Genomic DNA, 20,343 nt, shown 5'->3' with positions numbered 1-20,343 from the left:
GACTCCGTCAATTTCAACACCAGCTGCAAGCTGCCAGAAAGGAAAGAGAAAGAAGACACACCCACTTTTGGGGCCCCCAACACAGTCTAGCTTTCTGAGTGGAGGAGTATATGAATAGGGCCCCACTAAGTTTCTTGCTCCCATCACGGTCTCTCAGCTGTAAGGCAGATTATAAATGTAAAGCAGTACATTGTAGGGATCCATTCAAGGACTCAATAGGAAGTGGTATGGCACTTCTAAAGAGGAAGGCCACTATTTTTAGCTGTTGGTGTTATTGTGTTCTCCTAAAAAAAGATGCGTTGAAGTCCTAACCCAGTATCTCATAATGTGATCTTATCTGGAAATGGGGTCTTTACAGAGGTAATTACCTTAACATGAAGTCATTAAAGTAGGCCTTAATCCATTCTGACTGGTGTCCTTATAAAAAAGGGAAATTTGGACACAAAGACAGACAATGCATAGATGATGTGAAGATCAACTCGGGACTGTAGTGATGCACCTACAAGTCAAAGGGTGCCTGAGGCTGTCAGAAGTTGGAAGAGAAGCCCGCACAGCAGATCCCCCCCCCCACCCCGAGATGGACTGTGGCCCTGCTGACACCTTGATTTTAGACTTCAGACCTCCAGAATGGTGAGACAATAAATTTCTGTTGTTCTACGCCAGACACTGTGGTACTTTGTAATGGCAGCTCTAGGAAAATGAAGGCAGTTGGCAGTTACTCAAATCTTTTTAAACACTGTGCAGGTCACAGTGGCTTAAACACAGCCTGTTTGCAACCTCTGCTGAAGAAGAACGTGTGGTCACTGATTATTTATCCCAAATCGACAGAGGGGCACAGCTGAAGGAGGGAGAGCAGTGAGCTTTCCACATCCAGAGGGTACTGGCCAAACCCAAGGGAAGCAGTCTGGCAGCAGCTACCTTCACCAGCCTCCACCCAGGCTTAGACGGAGCTACCGCTGGGAACCTCTGGTCTTGCCTCTTCCCTCCCACTTAAAGCTTCTTACTCTCTGGGAGCCTTGGTGTCCATGGCTATATGATGACAACAACAGAATCCCTATCTCACAGGCTTATTCAAGGATCATAAAGGATCAAGATTGCAAGAGCATTCGATTAGAGGTTGTCTTTCCTTCTCTAGGAGGAGGCAGCAGACATACACAGGTTGGGACACCTACTTCCAGCTGGGACGGTTTCCAGGGGGAAACCTTCTCTCAAGGCCATGAAGCTGGGAAAATTCTAAGCACAAACTGAGCCCTGACACCAGTTATGGCTTCCAGAGAAATGAGAATGATAATAAATAAGTGTAAAAAGAGTTAACAACACACCCTTTAAGCCAAGAAAAAAAAAAAAACATCAGGAGGGACAGTCACAATTTTGTGGACTGAGAGGAGGTGTGAGGGGCTGGGCCACAGGGCCAGGAGGGAATGGGGTGAGAGGGGGAGGGTTCCCCTTCCCAGCCCCAGGAGATGGGGAGGAACAGAATGGGCTGTGTGTAGCAGCTGCTGGAGGCGCTGTCCCCCCCACCCTGGCCGAAGCAGCTGCTCCTCCTGTGCCCAGGCCCAGCCCATGCTTTGTGGCCATGCTTGTGACAGGCACCTAGCGGGACAGCGGCGTCTGCTTCAGGGACATGAGCACCGAGCGCAGGCGGGACACGTCTTTGCACTGCTTGCTGCTCTTGGGGTTGAAGTCACACAGCTGAGCCACCTTCTCCCACTCTGTGCCTGGGGTTTCCTCCTTGGATTCCTTCACAAAAGCCTCCTCAGATGCCCTGCAGGTAGAGACAGAACAGAGGTTTCATTGCTGTCTGCCTTTCCCCTGAATCAGTGACGCTCTACTCCCACTGGGGAAGGCTGCTTTGCTCAGCCTACTCTGAGGTAGTCTATCCAGAGTTCTTAGCCCTGTGCCCTGTGCCCTCAGGCCCCCAGGAACAGCCTTGGCATCGGAGGAAGCCTACTTTGGTCCTGCCTCAGGGCCTTTGTACTTGCTGTCGCCTCTTCCTGGAATGCTTTCCCCCACACCTGCTCATAGCTTGTCACTTCTTTTCATTCAGGTCTGAATGCAGGCCTCACCTCCTCAGAAAAGTCGTCCCTTGCCACCCTAGCTAGTAGCCTCTCCCCCCTCCCCTGTCCCTGCCCCAGCCTAGCACTCTGTTCATTACCCCTCCAGCAAGGGGCATCGCAACACCTAAAGACCCCTGGAGGAACTAATGCAGTGCCTCAGCTATTTTAAGCATTTCCAAAAACTTAGCAGAGGTAGGACACTGACTAACCACCTTACTAACTGAAGTACTGATGCAGCATTGCCTCAGACTTCTGTGGACCCTATAAGTGTTCTCCAGAAAAGGGTTGTGGTCAAATACACATAGAAAATTCCATTAGAGAGGATCTTCGAAGCAAGACGTCCAAAGCCTTTAATGGGCTAAAGTGCGTGCTGAACGTCCTGGGTGGACTAGAAAATGCAGACAGAATCTACTACGTGCCAACTGTATTTGACTCTAGAGCTCTTTTTAGCCCAGAATAACTTATCTCCATGGAGCCACAGCCTGGGGAATACTCCATGGGAATCTCTGCTTTTGGCTGGAATCAAGTTAGGCTGAAAACTGGTGGTTTCTTCATCAGAAGTTCTGGTGGACAGTTAAAGAAGCCACTGATTAAGGAACAATGCAGAAATACAGTGTAGAGGAAAACCCAAATGTGGGACTCATTAAGAGAAAAACAATAAAAGATCTTCAGTGGAGAGGGCTGGGTCTATGTCCTATGTGGCCAGCAAAGGTCCCTGGAAAGCCCCTTTCTCCTCTGGCCCTTTCTGTGTCTCAAGCAGGATCAGTTCTGCCACGTGCCAGGCAGGGAGCTCTCCAAGTGATGCCCACAGGCTGTGCCAAGGATGAGCTGGCTCTGGGCCAGGTGACCCGGCCTCTCCCTGGGGCTCCCTCTCCCCCTGTGTACTCATTCCCTAACCTGCCAGGTGAGGAGCAGAGCCTCCGCCCTGCTGATCTGTCTCACCGGCCTGAGAATCCAACGCAGTGGCAAATGTGCGCAGGCCTGGGAAAGAGGAAAGTACGGCGTGGAGTTGGCTGACCGGTGGGGCTGAGGGGTCTCAGGAGCTGTCCCTTCTAGGTCAACAAGAGGCTGTCCTCTAACCTGGATGTTCAGTGCGGTGCGCGGTCCAGCAGGATCGGCATCGCCACGGAGCTTGTTGGAAATGCAGGATCATGGCCTCGCCTCAGCCCCACTGAATCGGAATCTCCTCTGAACAAGGTCCCCCCGTGATTTTGAGGCAGAGAAAAGTCTGAGAAGCACTGGACTAGACTCTTCCCCTCTTGGGGAACCCTCTGGGTACTGTTTGCTCAAAGTGCAACTCGAGCACGGAACCCCCTCTGTGGTATATTCCCCAGCACTGACGCCCATCATCCCGGCTCTTCTGCTTGAGGCCTCCTACGGATCTTCGCCGCTTCCAGGATCAAGGCCCAGCTTGTAGACCTCGCCCAACAGGCATACTGCAACTAGCCCCAAGCTGACCTCCTGTCCTCAGCTCCCAGCCATGTCCACGGCCCCACGCCCCACTCACGGAGGCTGCCCTTGCCCTCTTCTCACCCTCACCGCCAAGCTCGTCCCTTCTCACACCGTAAGGTCCCGCTGAAGGTCGCACCTCTCTGAAGCCTGCCCTGGTTCCCCCAGCAGACGGTGGCTCCCAGGGCTCCCAGGAAGGGTGTGCCCTTCCACACGGCCCTTATGACAACACTCCTCTGACCATGAGCAACTCGTGAGGCAGGCCGTGTCTTATTCCTGTTCCAACAGAGACTGGCATTGGGCAAGTCCCAGTAAGTACTGAACAGATGGGAGAGTGGACAGAAGGAAGGAACGCATGGCTGTTTCTCTAGTGGTTCCTGTGCTCTGTGAGAGAAGTGTCAGCCTAGACACCATCAGAGGCCTGCCGAGGGTGACCCCAGAGTGAGGAATAGCAAATACTCGGCACACAAGTGCACGCGTGCACACACACACACACACACACACACACACACACACACACACGGGACAGACATCACACATTCATCACTGCTATTCCTTCTCCTTCACCATCCCAGCACACCCCCCAGGCTGTCAACACCCACCAACAGGGGCACCATCTGCCATCTCAGATCCAGACTAGGCATAGTCCTGGCTAGCCCCCAAGCAGGAACATGGGAGAGGGGCCCACGGTGGTCTAGGCAGGGTCTGGTCGCCAAACTCGGGCTGAAGCTTTGAGGGGGAGCAGTGCGCTTGGGGGCAGGAGAAGAGGAGGGGGGTAATCATGGGAGCAGCTCTTCTTTATGCCTCTGGCATTCCATGTTTTGTTCACCAGAAGACTCCTTCACCCCGCCCCCCCAGCCCTAAGATGCATCTCAGAAGGCTGGAGTTGGGCTGTTTGCCCTTTGCACCTCCCACCTGGGATGACGAGTGCATTCTTTTTCTTCGCTCTGCTTTGATTGAGCAAAGCTGCCTGCGGGCAGAGTGGATACTCAGTAAACATTTGCCACAGGGATAGAGGTGAAGATGGGTGCCTGCACCACCTCCTGCTCTGATCTGTGCCCCGCCACCCCTGTCCCCCCTGCCTGGCCACACTCATTTATACCCCACAAGCAGGACACTCAAGCCATACACAGGGGCCCGCACCCTCTCCCACTCCCCCTGACAGAGAAGCAAAGAAGACACGTACACATAGCCGATGATATCAGCATCTGGCTGCTGGTAGAATGCTTTGTCAGCGATCCTTGAGGGGAAAGGGTTAGGTGGGGGAAGACAGATGGCAAGACAGACAGGCAGAGGGTTAAGGAGAAAGGGAGACAGCATTAGTATCTCCAGTTGGAGAGCGTTAGGAAGCATAGTTCTGTAAGTCTTAGCAACTACCCACACCTGGACAGGAGAGCGGGGATCCCCCACCGGCTTCAGTGCCTTCTCATATGACTTCTGTTCACGAGCCTTCCAAGGCTCTGTCTGTCCAGCCTGTTATGGGAGGCCCTCCACATGTGATCCCTCATTCCCGCTTCTCTCCCAGCACTCCCCGACTCCCCGGTGCCCAAGACACAACAGCCTTTCATATTATGCCGTTCCCGGGTCTAGAACACCCTCACCCAACCCTGCCCTAATGAACTTCTAGTGATCCTTCAAAGCCCAGGTCCTAGACACAGAGGTCCCTCCCCACCCACACCCCTTGCATCCAGAGCCTTCCAGTAGAGAGTCTCTGAGCTCTTCAAAGCTACAGACTGGGTCCTTCTCCGCTGTGTCTCCCCGGTGCCCAGCCCAGAGCCTGGCACACAGCAGCTTCTTGGACAGAAGTGCGGCAGCTTCCCAGGGCCAGCCTTACCTTTCTGGGCAGGCCAGGTACCTTGAAGGACACAGCCCCAAAGGCAGAGCTGCTGGCCAGAGTCTCAGAAGCGGTCTGAGACCATGTCCCTGAGAGTGCTCTCTGGTGGGCATCCACTGTCTTTGCCTGCCCAGCATCCCTCCCCCTTCTTCCCAGGAAGGGCGCCCTCATTGTCTTTGGCAGGATCAGGCTGGCTCCACTTCAGTCCCTGCGGTTTGGGTGAGACTGACCCCATGCACCACCTAAGGGATGGGACTACTGCCCAGGCTGGGTCCATCAGAGAGTCCCTCCCCGGTACAGTCACTGGGCCAGGTACGGGCACAGGACCCACATCAAACCAGTAAGGGTCAGAGCGAGGATTTCAGCTGGAGCTATTGGGTGCAAGATGCTATTTTCATAGAGGTTGCCAAAAGAATGTAACAGAAGCCTGGAGCTGATGATGGCCATCTCTCCCCCCAGCCCCCCGCCCCATTCCAGGACAAGAGAGGAAAGCAGCATCGAGAGACAGTAAAAGTGAGGGCCAGTTGACTCTGTCTGAGCCTCTGAGCCTAGTACTGCAGTCTCACCCCTGGCCTTTTCAGTTATACAGGCCACTAACTTCCCTTTGTTCTTCAGCCTCTCTGGGTTGAAGTGCTGCCATTTCTACAAGCAGTACAATCCTGTGTCCGGGTTGGTTCTTCACTCCCAGCCAGGCCTGTGCTCTCTGTGACACTAACAGCATTAGCCAGCAGTCTGGCTCCCATGCCGGGATCCTGAGACCTCTTCTACTGACTGCAGAAGCTTCTGTCTGTTGTGGTGAGATGACAGCTCAACCGTGTACCACCTCTGAAGGGCTCTGAACTCCACACGCAACTGAGGAAGCAGCCCTGAGGGGTTCAGCTTCTCCTGCCTCTACAAATCACCCATCCTCAAGACAGTCCCCATCCTGTAACTTCTCTCACTGTCCACATGGCTGGCCTCATGTCTTCATAGTCCCCCCATGTCCCATAGCCCCCTCGTGTCCCCATAACTCCTCTCATGTCCCACAGCCCCCTCATGTCCCCATAACTCCCCTCATGTCCCCATAGCTCCTCTCATGTCCCCATAGCTCCTCTCATGTGCCCATAACTCCCCTCATGTCCTCACAGCTCCTCTCATGTCCCACAGCACCCTCATGTCCCCGTAGTTCCTCTCGTGTCCCCATAACTCCCCGCATGTCCCCCTAGCTCCTCTCACCGGTTATTGATCTTGTTCTTCTCGACTTGTTCGCTCTGACGCTGGTTCCACTCCTCCAGGTCCTTCTTGGCTTTCTCCCGCCACTCCTGCTCCGTCACCTTGGAGGCAGCATCTGTGACCCCAACAGGACAGTAAGTGGCAGCTTCCCGGTAGGAATGTGAGGGCACAGCTGCCCCGGCCACTCCTCCCCTCGGCCCCTGGCAGGCAGCCTCAAGGCCCATCCCCATCCAATGCCCACATTACGGCAGCCCAAGGAGGCGCCCTATGTCCCGAACTGCCAACCCAGCTGGGAGCCGCTCCCAGCCGCAGCCCTGCCCTTACCCAGCTCCTGCAGCCGTTTCCTCTGCTCCTCTCTCCACTTGCGGATGCTCTCGGGTTCCTGAGTCAGTCTGTCGGCCTGGGCAATCGCCGCATAGCCATCTGCTGGACCGTTAGCCTCCTAGGGCACAAACACACAGCAGTGTGCACAACCCACGCACCCGCCCTGCTGCCTCTGCTGCCCGAGTACCAGGACCCCCCACGTGTGGCTGCCTCAGCCGTCTCCAGCAACCTCCCCCCGCTGCCTCCTGTGACTATCCCCTGCCTTGATACCTGCTGCGCCCTTTGCCAGTGACACCCCCCCATGGGGGTCTGGGTGAGTGATGCGGCCTCACCTTCCCGGCCATGAAGCAGGCTCAACGAGAGTATCCGCCCCTTCATGCTGACAGGAGGAGGAAATGAACTTAAACATGTAAAGAACCTCGAACGCTTCTGGCACCCAGTGAGTTCCTTGTGTTACTGTTATTAAAGTCTCTATTGCAGTCAGTCCGAACTGACCTCACTTTGTTTGCTTGTCCACTGTCTACCTTCGTGACTGCAGCGTCCTTGTCTAGCCTGCTCATTGCTCTGTCCCCTTTGCCCAGCACAGTGCCTGGCACACAGGAGATATTCAGTAAACACCTGCTAAGTGAGTTGGCAGCCCTGGGACAGGCAGGCTGGCCATGGCCGAGATTGCACAGTGGTGACCCGGGACTCTACAACCAGCCCGTCCCACCTCCGCTGCTTACTAGACACACGTGTAGCGGGGGCAAGCTGCTCAACCTTGCTGGGCCCCCGTTTTCTCATCCCAAAATGAGAATAATATTAAAACCACCTCTAAGAGCTGGTGTGAGGATTCGACATGACAGTCTTTGCAGGACATCTAGAAGCCTACCCAGTGTGCAGTGATGGCTCCGTGAGTGGTAGCTAGAATTATTAGTATTCATTCTCATCTTATAGGGGGAGGAAACTGAGGCCAGAAGCGATGGCATGACGTAGTGGCAGGCGTCCAGGCCTCTGACTCCCAGGTCTCTGCCCACTTCCCGGGGGCCTGCCAGAGCTAGGGACTGCGAGTGCTGGGGGCTGAGAGTTCAACCCAGCAGGCCTGTGACTCCCCTCTGGTCTCGCAAAGCCAGAGACCCTTTCCAGTCCAGCCCCATCTCCGGCCACTCCCCCTCGGCCACTCTGCCCCTACACATTCCAGTCTGCACACCCCCACACACTCCTGCAGGCCGAAGGCCTCTGGCTCCTCCTGCTCCAGCTGCAATCGCGGCCCTCCCCTCCCTTCTCTAGCTGATGAAATCTTCCTCCATCCTCTAGAGTTGCCGGCTCCGGGATATCCACCCCCCTCAGCAGATTTCACAGCCCTTCCTGTCTGTGCTCTGCTGCAGCCTTCACCTTCTGCACAAGTCTCCCTGCTGGACCAGGAGCTGGGGGCCGGGGGGCAGAGCAGGACCTTATTTATAGCCTCTGAACCCCTGCCCCATCCTTTCATCACTCTCTGCGCTCCTCCTTCACTCATCAAAACTGTCAGCAACAGCCATGCCTGAGTGGCTCCGTCAAGTGTCTGACTTCAGCTCAGGTCATGATCTCGGGGTCCTGGGATCGAGCCCCACATCGGGCTCCTCACTGAGCAGGGAGTCTGCTTCTCCCTCTCTCTTTGCCCCCTCCTCCCAACTTGTGCTCTCTCTCAAATGAATGAATAAAAATCTTTAAAAAAAAAAATACTGTCAAGAACATTGGTATTTAATGTCGTTTCCCTATGAGACAATGTCCGGCACCGCCCTCTGCCCGGGGGTGTTCCCCGCTGTCCTTGGCACACATCAGTGCTCAGTAAGCGGTGGCTACATGGATGCCTATCCCCAGAGCCTGATGTGCTGGGTAAACGTTTGCCCAAAGGGGTGTGGGCAGCCCCGCTAAAGGAGCACGCAGAGGGAACACGAGGGCTGCAGTCGCCAGCTGTCAGGGGCGGGGGCAGGCAGGGTGTGTAGCCTGGCACCTCCCTGGGGGCAGGCCCACCCTTGGGTGGGACAGTTGGAGCACTGCCCTATTCTTTCTGGCACAGCATTACCCTTCAATTCAGACAGTCTCTCACCACACCCAAGGGGCCTTTCCAGGGCTCTAATCTGGAGAACACAAGTGGATCACTAACGCTGAGTGTGCCCCACCCTGCCCCCTTCCCCCTTCCGGGAACGACTCTGTCCTGCGGCCAGGCCACCAGGCCCCCCCCAACCCAATCTTACAGAATGTCCCATCTGCAGACAACTGCAATTACTTCTGTGCATGTGTGTTTATTAAGATGCTGTGTTTCATTTTCTTCCTGGCCCCTCTGGCTATCCGAAACGACTTGTTTACATGTTTACTATCTGTCTCCACCCGCCCCCCCAGCCCCAAGTAAGTGAGCCCCCTAAGGACTGAAAGTGCCTGTCTCTGTGTAGTACCCAGAACTGGGAAGGCCCGGCTGTAGGAGATCTCTAGGACATTTACGGGATGAATTAGCACATGCTCAGCCTCGGGGACAGGGATGAACAAGACCACCTGTCCTCCGGGAGTTTGGCAGGGGGGTTCCTCACAAATGAGGACCATGGCTGGGGTACGCCCTATAACCCAAGTCAGGTAAAGAGCGAGGACAAGGGCACACACGGTCATTCTAGTCAGGGGGCACAGCAGGGTGGGAAGAGACAGGGAAGGCCATTTTGGACCAGAACTGGCAGCGTAAGGACCCTGCGGGGCCAGTGCCTTTGAGAAACGCCTGAGTACAGCAGTCTTTCAGGCATGGGGGAAAGCGGGGAGGTAGGCCGGAGAAACGTTGCTTGCACAGGAGTTTCGTCACACTGGTGTACTTCTGGCCCACCATCCCCATAAAGCCTACCCTAAAATTAAGATTCCCAGATAATAGTGCTTTAAAACTTGCAGGGAAACCGCAATTAAACAGCTCTCTTTGATCTTTACAACCCTACAGGATGGGTTTTATCAACTGAGTTTTAGAGGTAGAGAAACTCCAGCTCCAGAGTCCAAGGTCACTGGGCTGGGCACTGGCAGAGCTGAGATTCCGACTGAATTCCTGGGTGTGAAACATACTGGCCACATAGCAGCAGGACCAAAGTCACTTCTGTGTCACATGATTTGTGACACACTCTGTCTCCCTGATAAGTCTACTCGCCCAAGATGAGAGATGGTGCCCCTCCTCCAAGTGCCCCCTGCCCCATCCCCCATCTCTCACACCCACACACTACCACCCCTCAGCTCACTTAGTAGCATGGCCAGGAACTTCTAAGAAGTTTCCCCGGGCGGCAGAGCACTTTTCCCAACAGCCCTATGCAGACAGGAGCACAGGGCCTCTAATCCCCTTTCGACACGTGAGAAATCAGCTCAGAGCAGTCAAGAGAGGAGCCCAAGCTCGTCTGGTTGGGAAGAGCCAGAAATGAAGCCCAGGCCTTCTGATTCCATCCAAACTCTTCTGCCACAGCCCACCACAGCCACCCCGGCCTGGGTGCGGGAGCAGCCTCGGGGAGCCACTTACACCCCCATGGGTGCTTCTCGTGGGCCCTGGAGCAGCCGCACCGCACATCCAGGAGCACCGCACATCCAGGAGCACCGCTCGCTATAGTTTCAAGCACACTGTGCCCACAGGTGGCCATGCCTGAGGCCCAGGGTGTGAAGCTCAGCCAAGCTGGCCCTGCCTCCTCCACCTGCCCCTCAGCAACAGGGCCCACTAACAGGCTCCGGGAGCTGTGCCCGGGGCGGGGGGGGGGGGGGGGCGGCGGGGGGCACTCCCCTCCCATCACACCAGCCCTGTAGCTTAGGCCTCTCTGGCTCCACCCCACCCCCCGCATACCACTGTCTGCAGCAGGCCCCGGGCTCCGGGTAAGGCCCACAGAGGGTGCCTCTGCACATGCTTTCCTATCAGCCAAGACCACCCACGTGCCCCGGGGCAGCCTGGAAGCCCACTTCCAGCAGCCCCTCCCTGACTGAGTGAGTGCAGCGCCTGGCGCCGGAGCCTGGTCCAAGTCCCCGCTCTCCCCAGCCGTGGGACAAGAGCGAGCTATTAAAGCTCCCTGTGCACCCTCCTCTTGGTGTGTGACATGGGGATAATGACAGAACCTACATCACAGGGCGTAGGGAGGATGGAAAGAGCTAATACACGTAGAGCTCCTGAGTGATGCCTGACACATGGTTAAGAACTTGGACTCCTAGCTCTTGGTACAACCCCTGATTCTGAGCCCTTACCGTCCTGCGCTACCATCACTTCTTTCCAGGTCTCTGTCCTGTCAGAAGCCAGCTCTTTGAGGACAACAGCCGATGGATTTGCCCCTACGTCCACCACCCTGAGCACAGTGCGCGGCACTCACAGCACGTGAGCTGACGGAACAGAGGGATGAGTGGCTGTCTGCAAAGCGATGGCACCCAGTACCAGAGGGACTGCGCTTTAAGTCCCCTCCTGCCACTCACTGGCTGTGAGACCTCTGAGAAGTCCTTTCCCTGCGCTCCTTGTGTCTCATGGCCTATTAAATGGGAGTGGCAACACCCCACTCAGAGTGTGAAGCGGGCCCCCGTAAGCCGCAGAGGACACGCACAGGTGGGGGCCCGCGGGGCTGTGCGGCTCACCTTCGGACGGCAGACCCCTGGCACGCCAGCCTGTGTGGCAGCCCGACCAGGAAGAGCACAGCGGTGTTGCCAGCACGTTGGGTCCTGAGCAAAGCGGTTTGCTGGCTCCTCTTCTCTGGCCCCGCTGGACTAATTTTCCTGCCCTGGCCCCTGCCAGTGAGCAGCGAGGTTGGGGGGCCACAGCAGAGCTCCTCTTTCATCACTCAGTGTCCCAGAGTGGAAAGCGGGTCAGCTACAGGCTGGTGCCCAGACGGGCTCCCCAGTGGCTGCAGGAATGCTCTGAGCACCCCCTCCCCCGCCAAGCTCAACAGAGAAGGAGGCAGGAATGGCCAGGACCAAAAGGCAGGAGGCGAGAGTCAGGCCAGGCTTATCTTGGTTCCATTCCCTGGCACCCCTCTCCTGAGCGACCCCTCTGCTGGACATGACCATGAGAGCGTCCGTGGGTCAGGCTGGCCGAGGATGTGCTGTGACTCCAGAGACAGCCAGGAGGATGAGGCATATCCGTCTTTGGGATTGTCCACGAAAGCTGAGCTAAGCTGAGCTGCTAATTCCTCTAAGCAGCTCAGAGGGGGATAATGGCAGTGCGTGGGGGGAGAGAGAGTTTGTGCAGGAGGAGGGAGGCCTGCAGGGGCCTTCTGTCCATGTCCCTGGCAGTGCCAGATGGAACCAGAATAGGTGTGGGCAGACTTATCCTTACGCCTTGAGGGCCAGGTTTATAGCTGGACCCCCTTGTGGCCCAGAGGTTGCCAGGAAAGAATAAGAAATGTAGCAAGACAGCTCTGCCCAGGCCCCTTGGAAGTGTTGGGCATGTCCAAGCAAGGCTTCCCCCCACCCTCCTCCTGCAGCGAATGAACCAGACCACTGGTCTGTGGTCAATCCTAAAAAAGTCTGCAGGGGCTTTCTACCTAAGATCCAGCCACAGTGACAGACCAGTTCCAGCACAAGGGGTGGGACAGAGGGCACCAGATCAGGGGCAGGAGATCTAGGAGAACCTGAGCTTTGTCACCAAGTCCCTGAGTGACTCACCTTATTCAGGACCCTTCCCCTGCCTGTAAGGATTCCAGGATGGCGTGGAATGAAATGATTTACAAGTGAACATACGCGGCTATTAGCAGCAGTGAGAATATGGGTTCCCGCTGAAACTGGGAAGGAGGCCCGGGGTTCCCTACACCCACCAAACAGAAAGTAAGGCTGGGGCCTCAGGGACAGAGAAGCCTCAAGATCCTGACCTACAGAAAGGGGAAGTTACCTTGCTCGTAGTGTTCTAGATATTTCTGCAGTTCTAAGTGTACCTCCAGCCCCAGCTCCAGGGTTAAGTGAGGTCCTTTTGAGTGTGCCCAGGATAGGGGCGGCCTGGGTCTCAGTGATCTACCGAATTGCACAGCAGTAAATGCTGCCTACAGGCTGCTCTCAGGCCTAAGGAGACACAAAGCTCCTGAAGTCCTAGAGACTGACTTTTCTAGCTTGCTGATAGTTGAGTAATTTTCCAGAAACGGGACTTGGCTAGGTTCCCCGTGTAAGGTAGCAGCCTATCCCTCTTACATAAGAAAGTATTGTTTCTTCCCCACTGAGGACTCGGGAGCCCAGCTCCTCAATAGGGTGGGGCCCAGGAGATCCTGAAGCTGCAGCCCCAGGGGTCAAGGGTCTTCCACCCAGTGCAGTGGGAATCAAGCCTCATCCAGGGAAGACTTTGCCCACCCAAGCATGGGAGGGGGCGACTGTTCCATCTGCGGGGTCCTGGGGCTGCCATCTGTGGTCCAAGTTCTCCCAGTGTAAGGACTCTTAAACCCGTTTGTGTATAAATGTGGGGAAGGGGGAGGTGGGCACAGAAAGAAGTAGTCTAACTAGAAATATCCTTACTAGGTGTTGGGGGGGGTTGGTATAAGATCATTATGAGGATTTTAAAACAATCCAGCCAAAGTGAAAGCCTTTTGTCTTTCTTATCTCACTGCCCTACCTCGGGGCTAACCACTCTTAACCATTGCGAACAGCCGGTGCACAGCCTTTCAGGTATTTTGCGCCAACATATTCCTAAAATAAAAAACTGGACCACACTGTGCATATTATTCTGCAAGGGACTTTTCCACTTGATATGTCGTGGGCATCTTTTCACGTCAATACAGAAAGCTCTGATTGGTCTTTTGAGCAACAGCTTGGTTTTCCAATTTACCTACCCAGGCCCTTGACGCTGGACACTTAAGTCGTTTCAGTTTGTCTGTTATTTTCTTAACTTTTTATTTGAATGCAGTTGACATACAATGTTACGTTAATTGCAGGTGTAGGATATAGCGACTCAATTTTTGCGTATGTTATGCTCTGCTCACCACGTAGTCTGTCTGCTTTTGTAAATAATCCTGCAAAAATCTGGGAGTCCTTGTCCCATTCTTTCCTTAGGGAAGATTCTAAGTAGTGTAATCTCTGGATCAAAGACCTGCCCGCTTAAAATGTTCAGACACGGCCGCTCAGTCCAGCTTCGCACCAGTGGCACGCATGCGTGCAGGGCCCAGTGTGCACCGTGCCACTGTGGGCTGGACACCACCATGGGCAACCTGAGGCCACACACCATCAATTCCTGTCTATAGTGGTCCTTATTCTTCGTGCTCTTCCCCTACTCGACAGAAACGAAAGAGAGAAGAAGAAAGAAAGAAAGAAAGAAAGAAAGAAAGAAAGAAAGAAAGAAAGAAAGAAAGAAAGAAAAGAAGAAAGTTGGGAAGGGAAAGAGGGAAGGAGGGAGGGAGGGGGGAAGCAAGGAAGAAGAAAGAAGGAAAGAAAGTCAAAACCTTTGGCTATGTCCCCATCCCAATGCATCAGCCATAATGAATAGAATAACCTGGAGCCCTAATCCTATGGATGATGGGGACATAAGTTACTGAGACCCAGGCTGTCAGTCCCTCCCACTGCTATGACAGAATCTTGCTTACCTGAAACACATCTCCATTGACCGTGGTCCCCATGTCCTCAGAACCAGCTAGAAAGAGAACAAAGAAATGGCATTGCTCAGCTTAAAGCAAGCACAGAGGGTCCCACATGTGCCCTGAACCAACCTCTGTCTATGTCCAGACGCGTAGTAAGACCCCCTCCCCAGGCAGACATACCGGATATATAAATAAATTGGGCTTAAGCCATGACTGTTCACAAAGGCTTCTCATGGCCATCGTCATATGTGATTTTCACCACAACTCTGTGATGAAGTTGTCCACCCATTTTACAGACACTCGACCTGAGGCTTAGAGAGGCTATGTGGTTGCCAAGAGCCGCCCAGCCGGTAACAGCCCCTCACCTACCTGAACGTGCTTTACACTCGGCCACGGCTGGGAGCGCCCGGCGGCGCGGAGCCTGGGCCTGGCGAGCAGACGCTGTCGGCTCAGGGCGGTGTCTGCAGGAGCTAAGGGGGGCCGGCGCGTCGCTGCCTGTCCCTGCGGCGCCTTGAGCAACGGCTCCACCTGGGAGAGCAGGAACTGCAGCCCCCACCACGCAGCACCTGGCCTATTTTTCCTCCTCCCGCTCCTCCCAAAAGGATTTTCTTTTGCCCTCGACAAGGACCCCTCCTGGTCCCTTTCCCTGACATCCGATTAGTCACAAATTCCTGCAGCTTCTGCCGCAACCGTGACCCTCAAAGGTGCCTTCTGCTCTGTCCCCCATCCAGTCTGTCCGCCCCGCTAGGGCCATACCTGGCTCCTTGCTCCTCACCACTGTCTTCCCTAGACGCTTGCACAGGACCCGCGACTTAGTAAGAGCTCAGAAACTTACGTGTTCAATAAATAAGAACAAATGTATCAGAAAAAGAATCATGGCTTTCGTCCGCTCACAGGCCTCCCTGACTCTAGCTTCACCCTCTCCCAACCCTCCTTCAAACCAACCGCCAGGGCTGACATTTTGTAAAGCATCCACTTACCTACGTCACTACAACAAACCAAAAAGAAACCCCACCTCTCCTGGACCCCCGTGGCCTAGAGGGTCTGCTCCTGCCTTGGGGGCCGGCAGGTACTTTCCCTCGGCCTGGAAGGCCTTCCTACCCATACCACGTGGGCCATTACCTCACTCCCTTCAGCCTTTGCGCAAACCTTGTCTTAGTAGAGGCCTTCCCTGGCCCCCTGGGATACTTACTGCTCTGGCTCCCCTCCCTCCTGCCCCTGCAGTATTTCTCTATAGTACTGAGGGCAGGGACTTTGTTTCACCCGGTGCGAGCACCCAGCATCTAAAACAGGGCCTGGCACATCACTGGGCTCAATAAATATTTGTTGAATGAGTACATCAAACCTCAGGCCACGGCAAGTGAGAACCTCCACACTTCGGCCCTGCCCACTCTCCTGCCTCACTTCCCACCAGTCCCTCTCACAACTATGCTGGGGACTCCTGGGGGGTACAGCTGGTGGGGCGTCCGGTTGGCCTTCCGACTCTTGGTTTCGGCTGGGGTCCTGATCTCAGAGTCGTGAGACTGAGCGCGTCAAGCCCCGCATCGGGATCTGTGCTCAGCGTGGAGTCTGCTTGAGACTGTTTCTCCCTCTCCCTCTGCCACTCCCTGCTATGTGCGCGTGCTCTCTCCCTCTCTCTCTCATAAATTAATAAATCTTAAAAAAAAAAAAACAACCTGTTTCAGTTTCCTCCGTCTCCAAACACACCAGTCTGCACCCCCTGTCTTTCTTCCTCCTTCTCTCTCAAAAGAATGCTCTTTTGGAATCAGTCATTCTTCAAGACCCAGTCCACAAGTCACCTCCTCTGGGAAGCCCTCCATGACTTCCCCTACTTCTCTAGGCACTGAAGAAAGTCTCACCTCTGGGATAGCCCACAATATTGTACAGCATTCCCCACCCTCTTATGCAATTATCCGTGACCTCGCAAGGGTTGTGCACTCCCTATCTAGCCAAGCTCTGTAATGCTATTCAGTTCCTAAGAGCTCCTGCACAGAACAGGTGAGCAGTGAGTGCTGGCTAAAGGGAAGATGAACTGCTCTTTCAGGGTCCACCATGACCTGCAAGGCCTGCCTAAGGCCTCTCAGAAACTGTGATGCCTCCCAGCCAAGAGCCAAGAGAAGCCACACGAACTTCCTATAGATGGACAAGTACCCCTTTACCAGCCAGATAGGACTGCAAGCAGGAGCCACGCTAATTTCAGCCTGGGGACTGAAGGGAGGGATACTTAATCTTACAGAAATAAACCCTGGTTGACATAAATTTTCAAACAGTGATTGATTCTGACCAACTATGTCTCCTGCCATCCCTACTCATTCAGCTGGAGCTACTCCTGCATAGGTGGCTGGGTCCCTAAGTTTTAGTGGCAGCATCTAGCATCTTCTGCAAAGGGGCTTCTTCTTCTGGGGCACCTCCTCTACTAGGGCCTAACGTTGTAAGTGTCCATTCATGACCACACCAGGCTGGACGCTTGGCCTTTCTAGAATGGAAGGAGCACCACCCCATCCCACTCTGACCACACCAGTCTTGGGCCCCTGGTCCATGGTCCTGGTGCCTACTCTGGTCTTCAGAAAGTCTCTCTGCCTCAGTTTTTCAGTCTGGTGAACATTCCTCGGGAGATAAAATTTCAGCCTCTTTGAGAATCCACACCCACCCACACATAGACTTGAGTATCTGTTCCCACAGTGCTTTCTGATTATTGCACATTTACAATCATACGTGCACAGTCAGAGGCATGCAGAACAGGAGCCCAGCAGATATGAGTCCCACGGATAACCCCGTGGGCGTTGCCTCCCTCAGATTCCTGACCCCTTTTGGAACTAGGGCAGACAGGGTCCAGAACATTCCTGGGAGCTTACTGAGGCCCAGCAGGGAAAACAGGCTTGCCAGGAACTGACTGGGCAAGTCAGGGACAGAGCCAGGCGGGGGCTCGGAGATCTGGGTGTGAAAATGTAAACCTGCTGGGCCCTACCCAAGGCCGATGAATGGAAACAAAGTGTCCATTGCTCAGGCTGGCCCCAGATCCAGCCCCAGAGGAGAGACTCAATGTCGCTCAGGCTCAGGCCTATACCAGACACCTCTTTTCCCTGGGGTAGCAGGGAGCCCCACAGCAGGGCACTCAGCCCAGGGCATCATCTAGGAGAACAGACTCAGAGGTGTTGATCGGCAGCAGCTCCGGAAGCCAGCTTCTCACAGCTCCCAGCAGGCCAAGACACTTTTTCTCTACCGCATCCCAGCTTCTGGCATTCATCACTGGTCAGGGAAGATTACTTGCTCAGCACCAGCTACGCCTAGGAAGGTCAGATCAATTCCATCCTGCCTGGCCACCTCCTGAGCCACCATCCCATAATACCTCCCCGATCCTCAGGCCCCACTTAGGAGGGCAGCTGGACTTTTGTAGCTTCGGCAGGTATGAGTCTGGAAGACGTTCAGAGGGCCATGTCTCTACGTCTCCCCCTGCCCTCTCCGGTCTGGGGTCCATCTGTGCCCCCACCCCTGCCACAGAGGGAACCTCCCATCCAGGCTGTGAGGCCCTGGAGCCCCGCTCTCCTGGGAGAGGCCACAATCTGCTCAACTCCCAGACGCTTCTGGCTGCCCTCAGCCTAAGCTCTACCTGCCCATCTCTCTCAAGGGGTTCTGATACCAGCGCTTCTCAGCGGGGCCTTCTCCAGGCCAAGCCAGACTGAGAAAGCTGGTGGTTTCGCAGAGGCGGTGTGGACTAAGGAATCATGAATGATGAAGGTATTTCCTACCAATTCCCTGGGAAGTGTGAGGATCCATGCTAAGGGGCCAGGAGCTGCAACTCCAGAAGCCCTCCACCCTTCCCGCCCAGCACCTCCTAGGGTGAGCACTACAGCATTTAAGAGTGTGGGGCCCAGAGTTGGGAGGGCTAGGATCAGGTCCCAGATCCGTCACTCATGGCTGTGTGACTTTAGGCAAGACACTCAGGCTCTCTGGGCCTCCAGTTTCTTAGATGTTACAAAAGGCTTGTTACATTTCTTATATCAAGGGGTGTAGAGACACTTCAAGCTCCTCAAGCTACAGAAATTGTCTTATTCTTTTCTGTATCCCCAGTGGTCCTGGCACACAGTAGGCGCTCAGTAAAGGTTGAATAAATACAAATATGACTATAAGGAACCTAACTTGTAAACTTTTTTTTTTTTAACATGTAAGTTATTGCTTATTCCAACAGGCCCATCAACCCCCACCACAATGCCAACAGTAACAAGAAGCACGGGCTGTTTTGGATGCACCCACGAAGGTATCTACTCTTTAACTAAATATTTTAAGCAACTGTCCTTTCGAGCCAGAACCAGAACAGGAATATCCTCGATAAACATGGTATCACAGGGACCAGGCCCTGGACCCGGATCTAAAGCTAACCACAGCAGCCCCGGACCACCTCTAGAAAACCATGAATAGACAGAAGCCCCAGGAGGGCAGGACTGAAGTCCTTTGTGCCCTTGCCCCCACCTTGGTATGGAACCCAGAGCCAGGCACATATGGAAGACAGTGTGGTCAGGTGCAGACAGTTCCGAGTCTGACAGAAACGGTTTAAATCCCCACTGCCACTTACTAGTTGTTTCAGTAGGGTACCTTTTGAGTCTCATTTTTGCCATCTCTGAAGTAGGTTTAATAATGCCTATGAAATGACTCAATGTCAGTGAAGTGCCCAGCCCAGTGGCTGCAGCATGCAAGTGGTCCCCCAGGCCAGGTCTGTGAGCTCTTCGAGCACACAGGGTCCCCTGCTTTGCCAGCTGTAGGAAAGAGCTAAGACTGAGGGGCTGGGAGGTCTGTGGTTCTGTCCATACCTGCAGGGCTTAGCTGGGAGCCTGGGAAGACCATGCAACAGGGAGGCCCAGGAGGGACTCCGAGGGCTGGACTGTGTTGGATTTCAGAGCCAGGCAGTGGTGGAGCTGGCCCTGGGTTGAAATGTCAGGACAAATTCCTGTGCACACAGCCACCAGGTTCACAGCCTCAGGCAGGGCCCCAGACGAAGCGCTCCAAGAAGATTCCTCCCCATTTCCACCAGATCCCTCTGAAATACACACAGCCCCAGACCTGCACCTGACCGGCCATACCAGGCCCTTTCCACTCCACCGCAGGGCCCCGAGGCCCGGTCAGGTACCAGGGTGCGAGCCCCAGGCCCCCCAGTTCCCAGGCCCCTGCCCTGACTCACCCCCACTCGCGGGTCCCGGCTGCGCGAGGGCCCCATGGCTGCCGGCAGGTGCCCCGAAGCCCTCGTCATTCTCTATGCCCGCGATCTCACTCTCCTGCTGGGCCAGGAAGGCAGCCGCCGGGTCCTCCTCGGCCGCCTCGGGGGCCCCGCTCTCCGACGACGAGAAGAAGCCAAAGTCATCAGCCATTTTCCCCGCGTCTCTGCTGGAGCGTCCGCCTGGCGCTCGGCTCTGCCCGGCGCGTGCCCGGCGCTGCGCCCGGCGGCCGCGACGCTGTCACCCGAGCCGCCCGGGGAGCCGGCCTCGGCTGGGACGGGCTCGGCGCGGCGGCCCCACACTTCCTCTCCGCCACCGGGCCCGGCTCGCCTGTCACTGCAGCTGCAGGCGGGAGGAGCCGGGACGGGAATGCGGTGATGTCACCGGCCGAGGGAGGGGGCCCGCAGCGCGGCCGGAGGTCGCCTCGCAGCGGCCACAGGAGGGCGGCAGCAGGACGGCGGCGCGGCCCCGGGGAGCCGGAGGCCGGGCAGCTCTTTGCCAGGACACCAGGACGAGGCCCCGCGCCCGCCGGGTCCACAGGCAAGCGGACCGGGCGAAGTGGCCGGACGCGAACAGCTCAGACAGCCAGTTCGTATGAGCCGCCCGGGCCCCTACTGAGAGGCTGGGCCCCGTAAAGGTCCCTTCAGCGTGAACTGGCCTGAGAAGGACCTAACTGATCCACCGCGGGCAGGCAAGCCTGGCCCGGGGAGCACCGAGGGGGTGGTCGCTGCGCAGACCTTGCTCCTGAGTCATTCTAC

The 20,343-nt window shown here is 55.5% G+C and overlaps 1 protein-coding gene across 2 annotated transcripts; it reads right to left on the bottom strand.

Annotated features, from left to right (window-relative positions):
- Window positions 1-1,305: 1,305 nt before the first annotated feature.
- CLTB (clathrin light chain B) lies at window positions 1,306-19,946 on the bottom strand. 2 transcript variants are annotated; one of them, XM_045802633.2, is made up of 6 exons: window positions 19,552-19,946; window positions 14,382-14,428; window positions 6,877-6,994; window positions 6,556-6,667; window positions 4,693-4,746; window positions 1,306-1,765 (listed from the first exon to the last, which is right to left on the bottom strand). In XM_045802633.2, exons 1-6 carry the CDS (start codon window positions 19,736-19,738, stop codon window positions 1,594-1,596), a joined length of 690 nt encoding a protein of 229 aa, XP_045658589.1. In that variant the 5' UTR covers window positions 19,739-19,946; the 3' UTR covers window positions 1,306-1,593. The 2 variants fall into 2 exon arrangements, with proteins under 2 accessions (XP_045658589.1, XP_045658666.1); XM_045802710.2 differs by lacking the exon at window positions 4,693-4,746 and having other exon boundaries at window positions 19,552-19,939.
- Window positions 19,947-20,343: the final 397 nt, after the last annotated feature.

This window comes from Ursus americanus, chromosome 15, assembly GCF_024610735.1.
Source record: "Ursus americanus isolate L20-20 chromosome 15, mUrsAme1.1.p, whole genome shotgun sequence".
NCBI lineage: Eukaryota > Metazoa > Chordata > Mammalia > Carnivora > Ursidae > Ursus > Ursus americanus.
The sequence above is the reverse complement of the archived record's forward strand: the minus strand, read 5'-3'. Positions and strand labels throughout refer to the sequence as shown.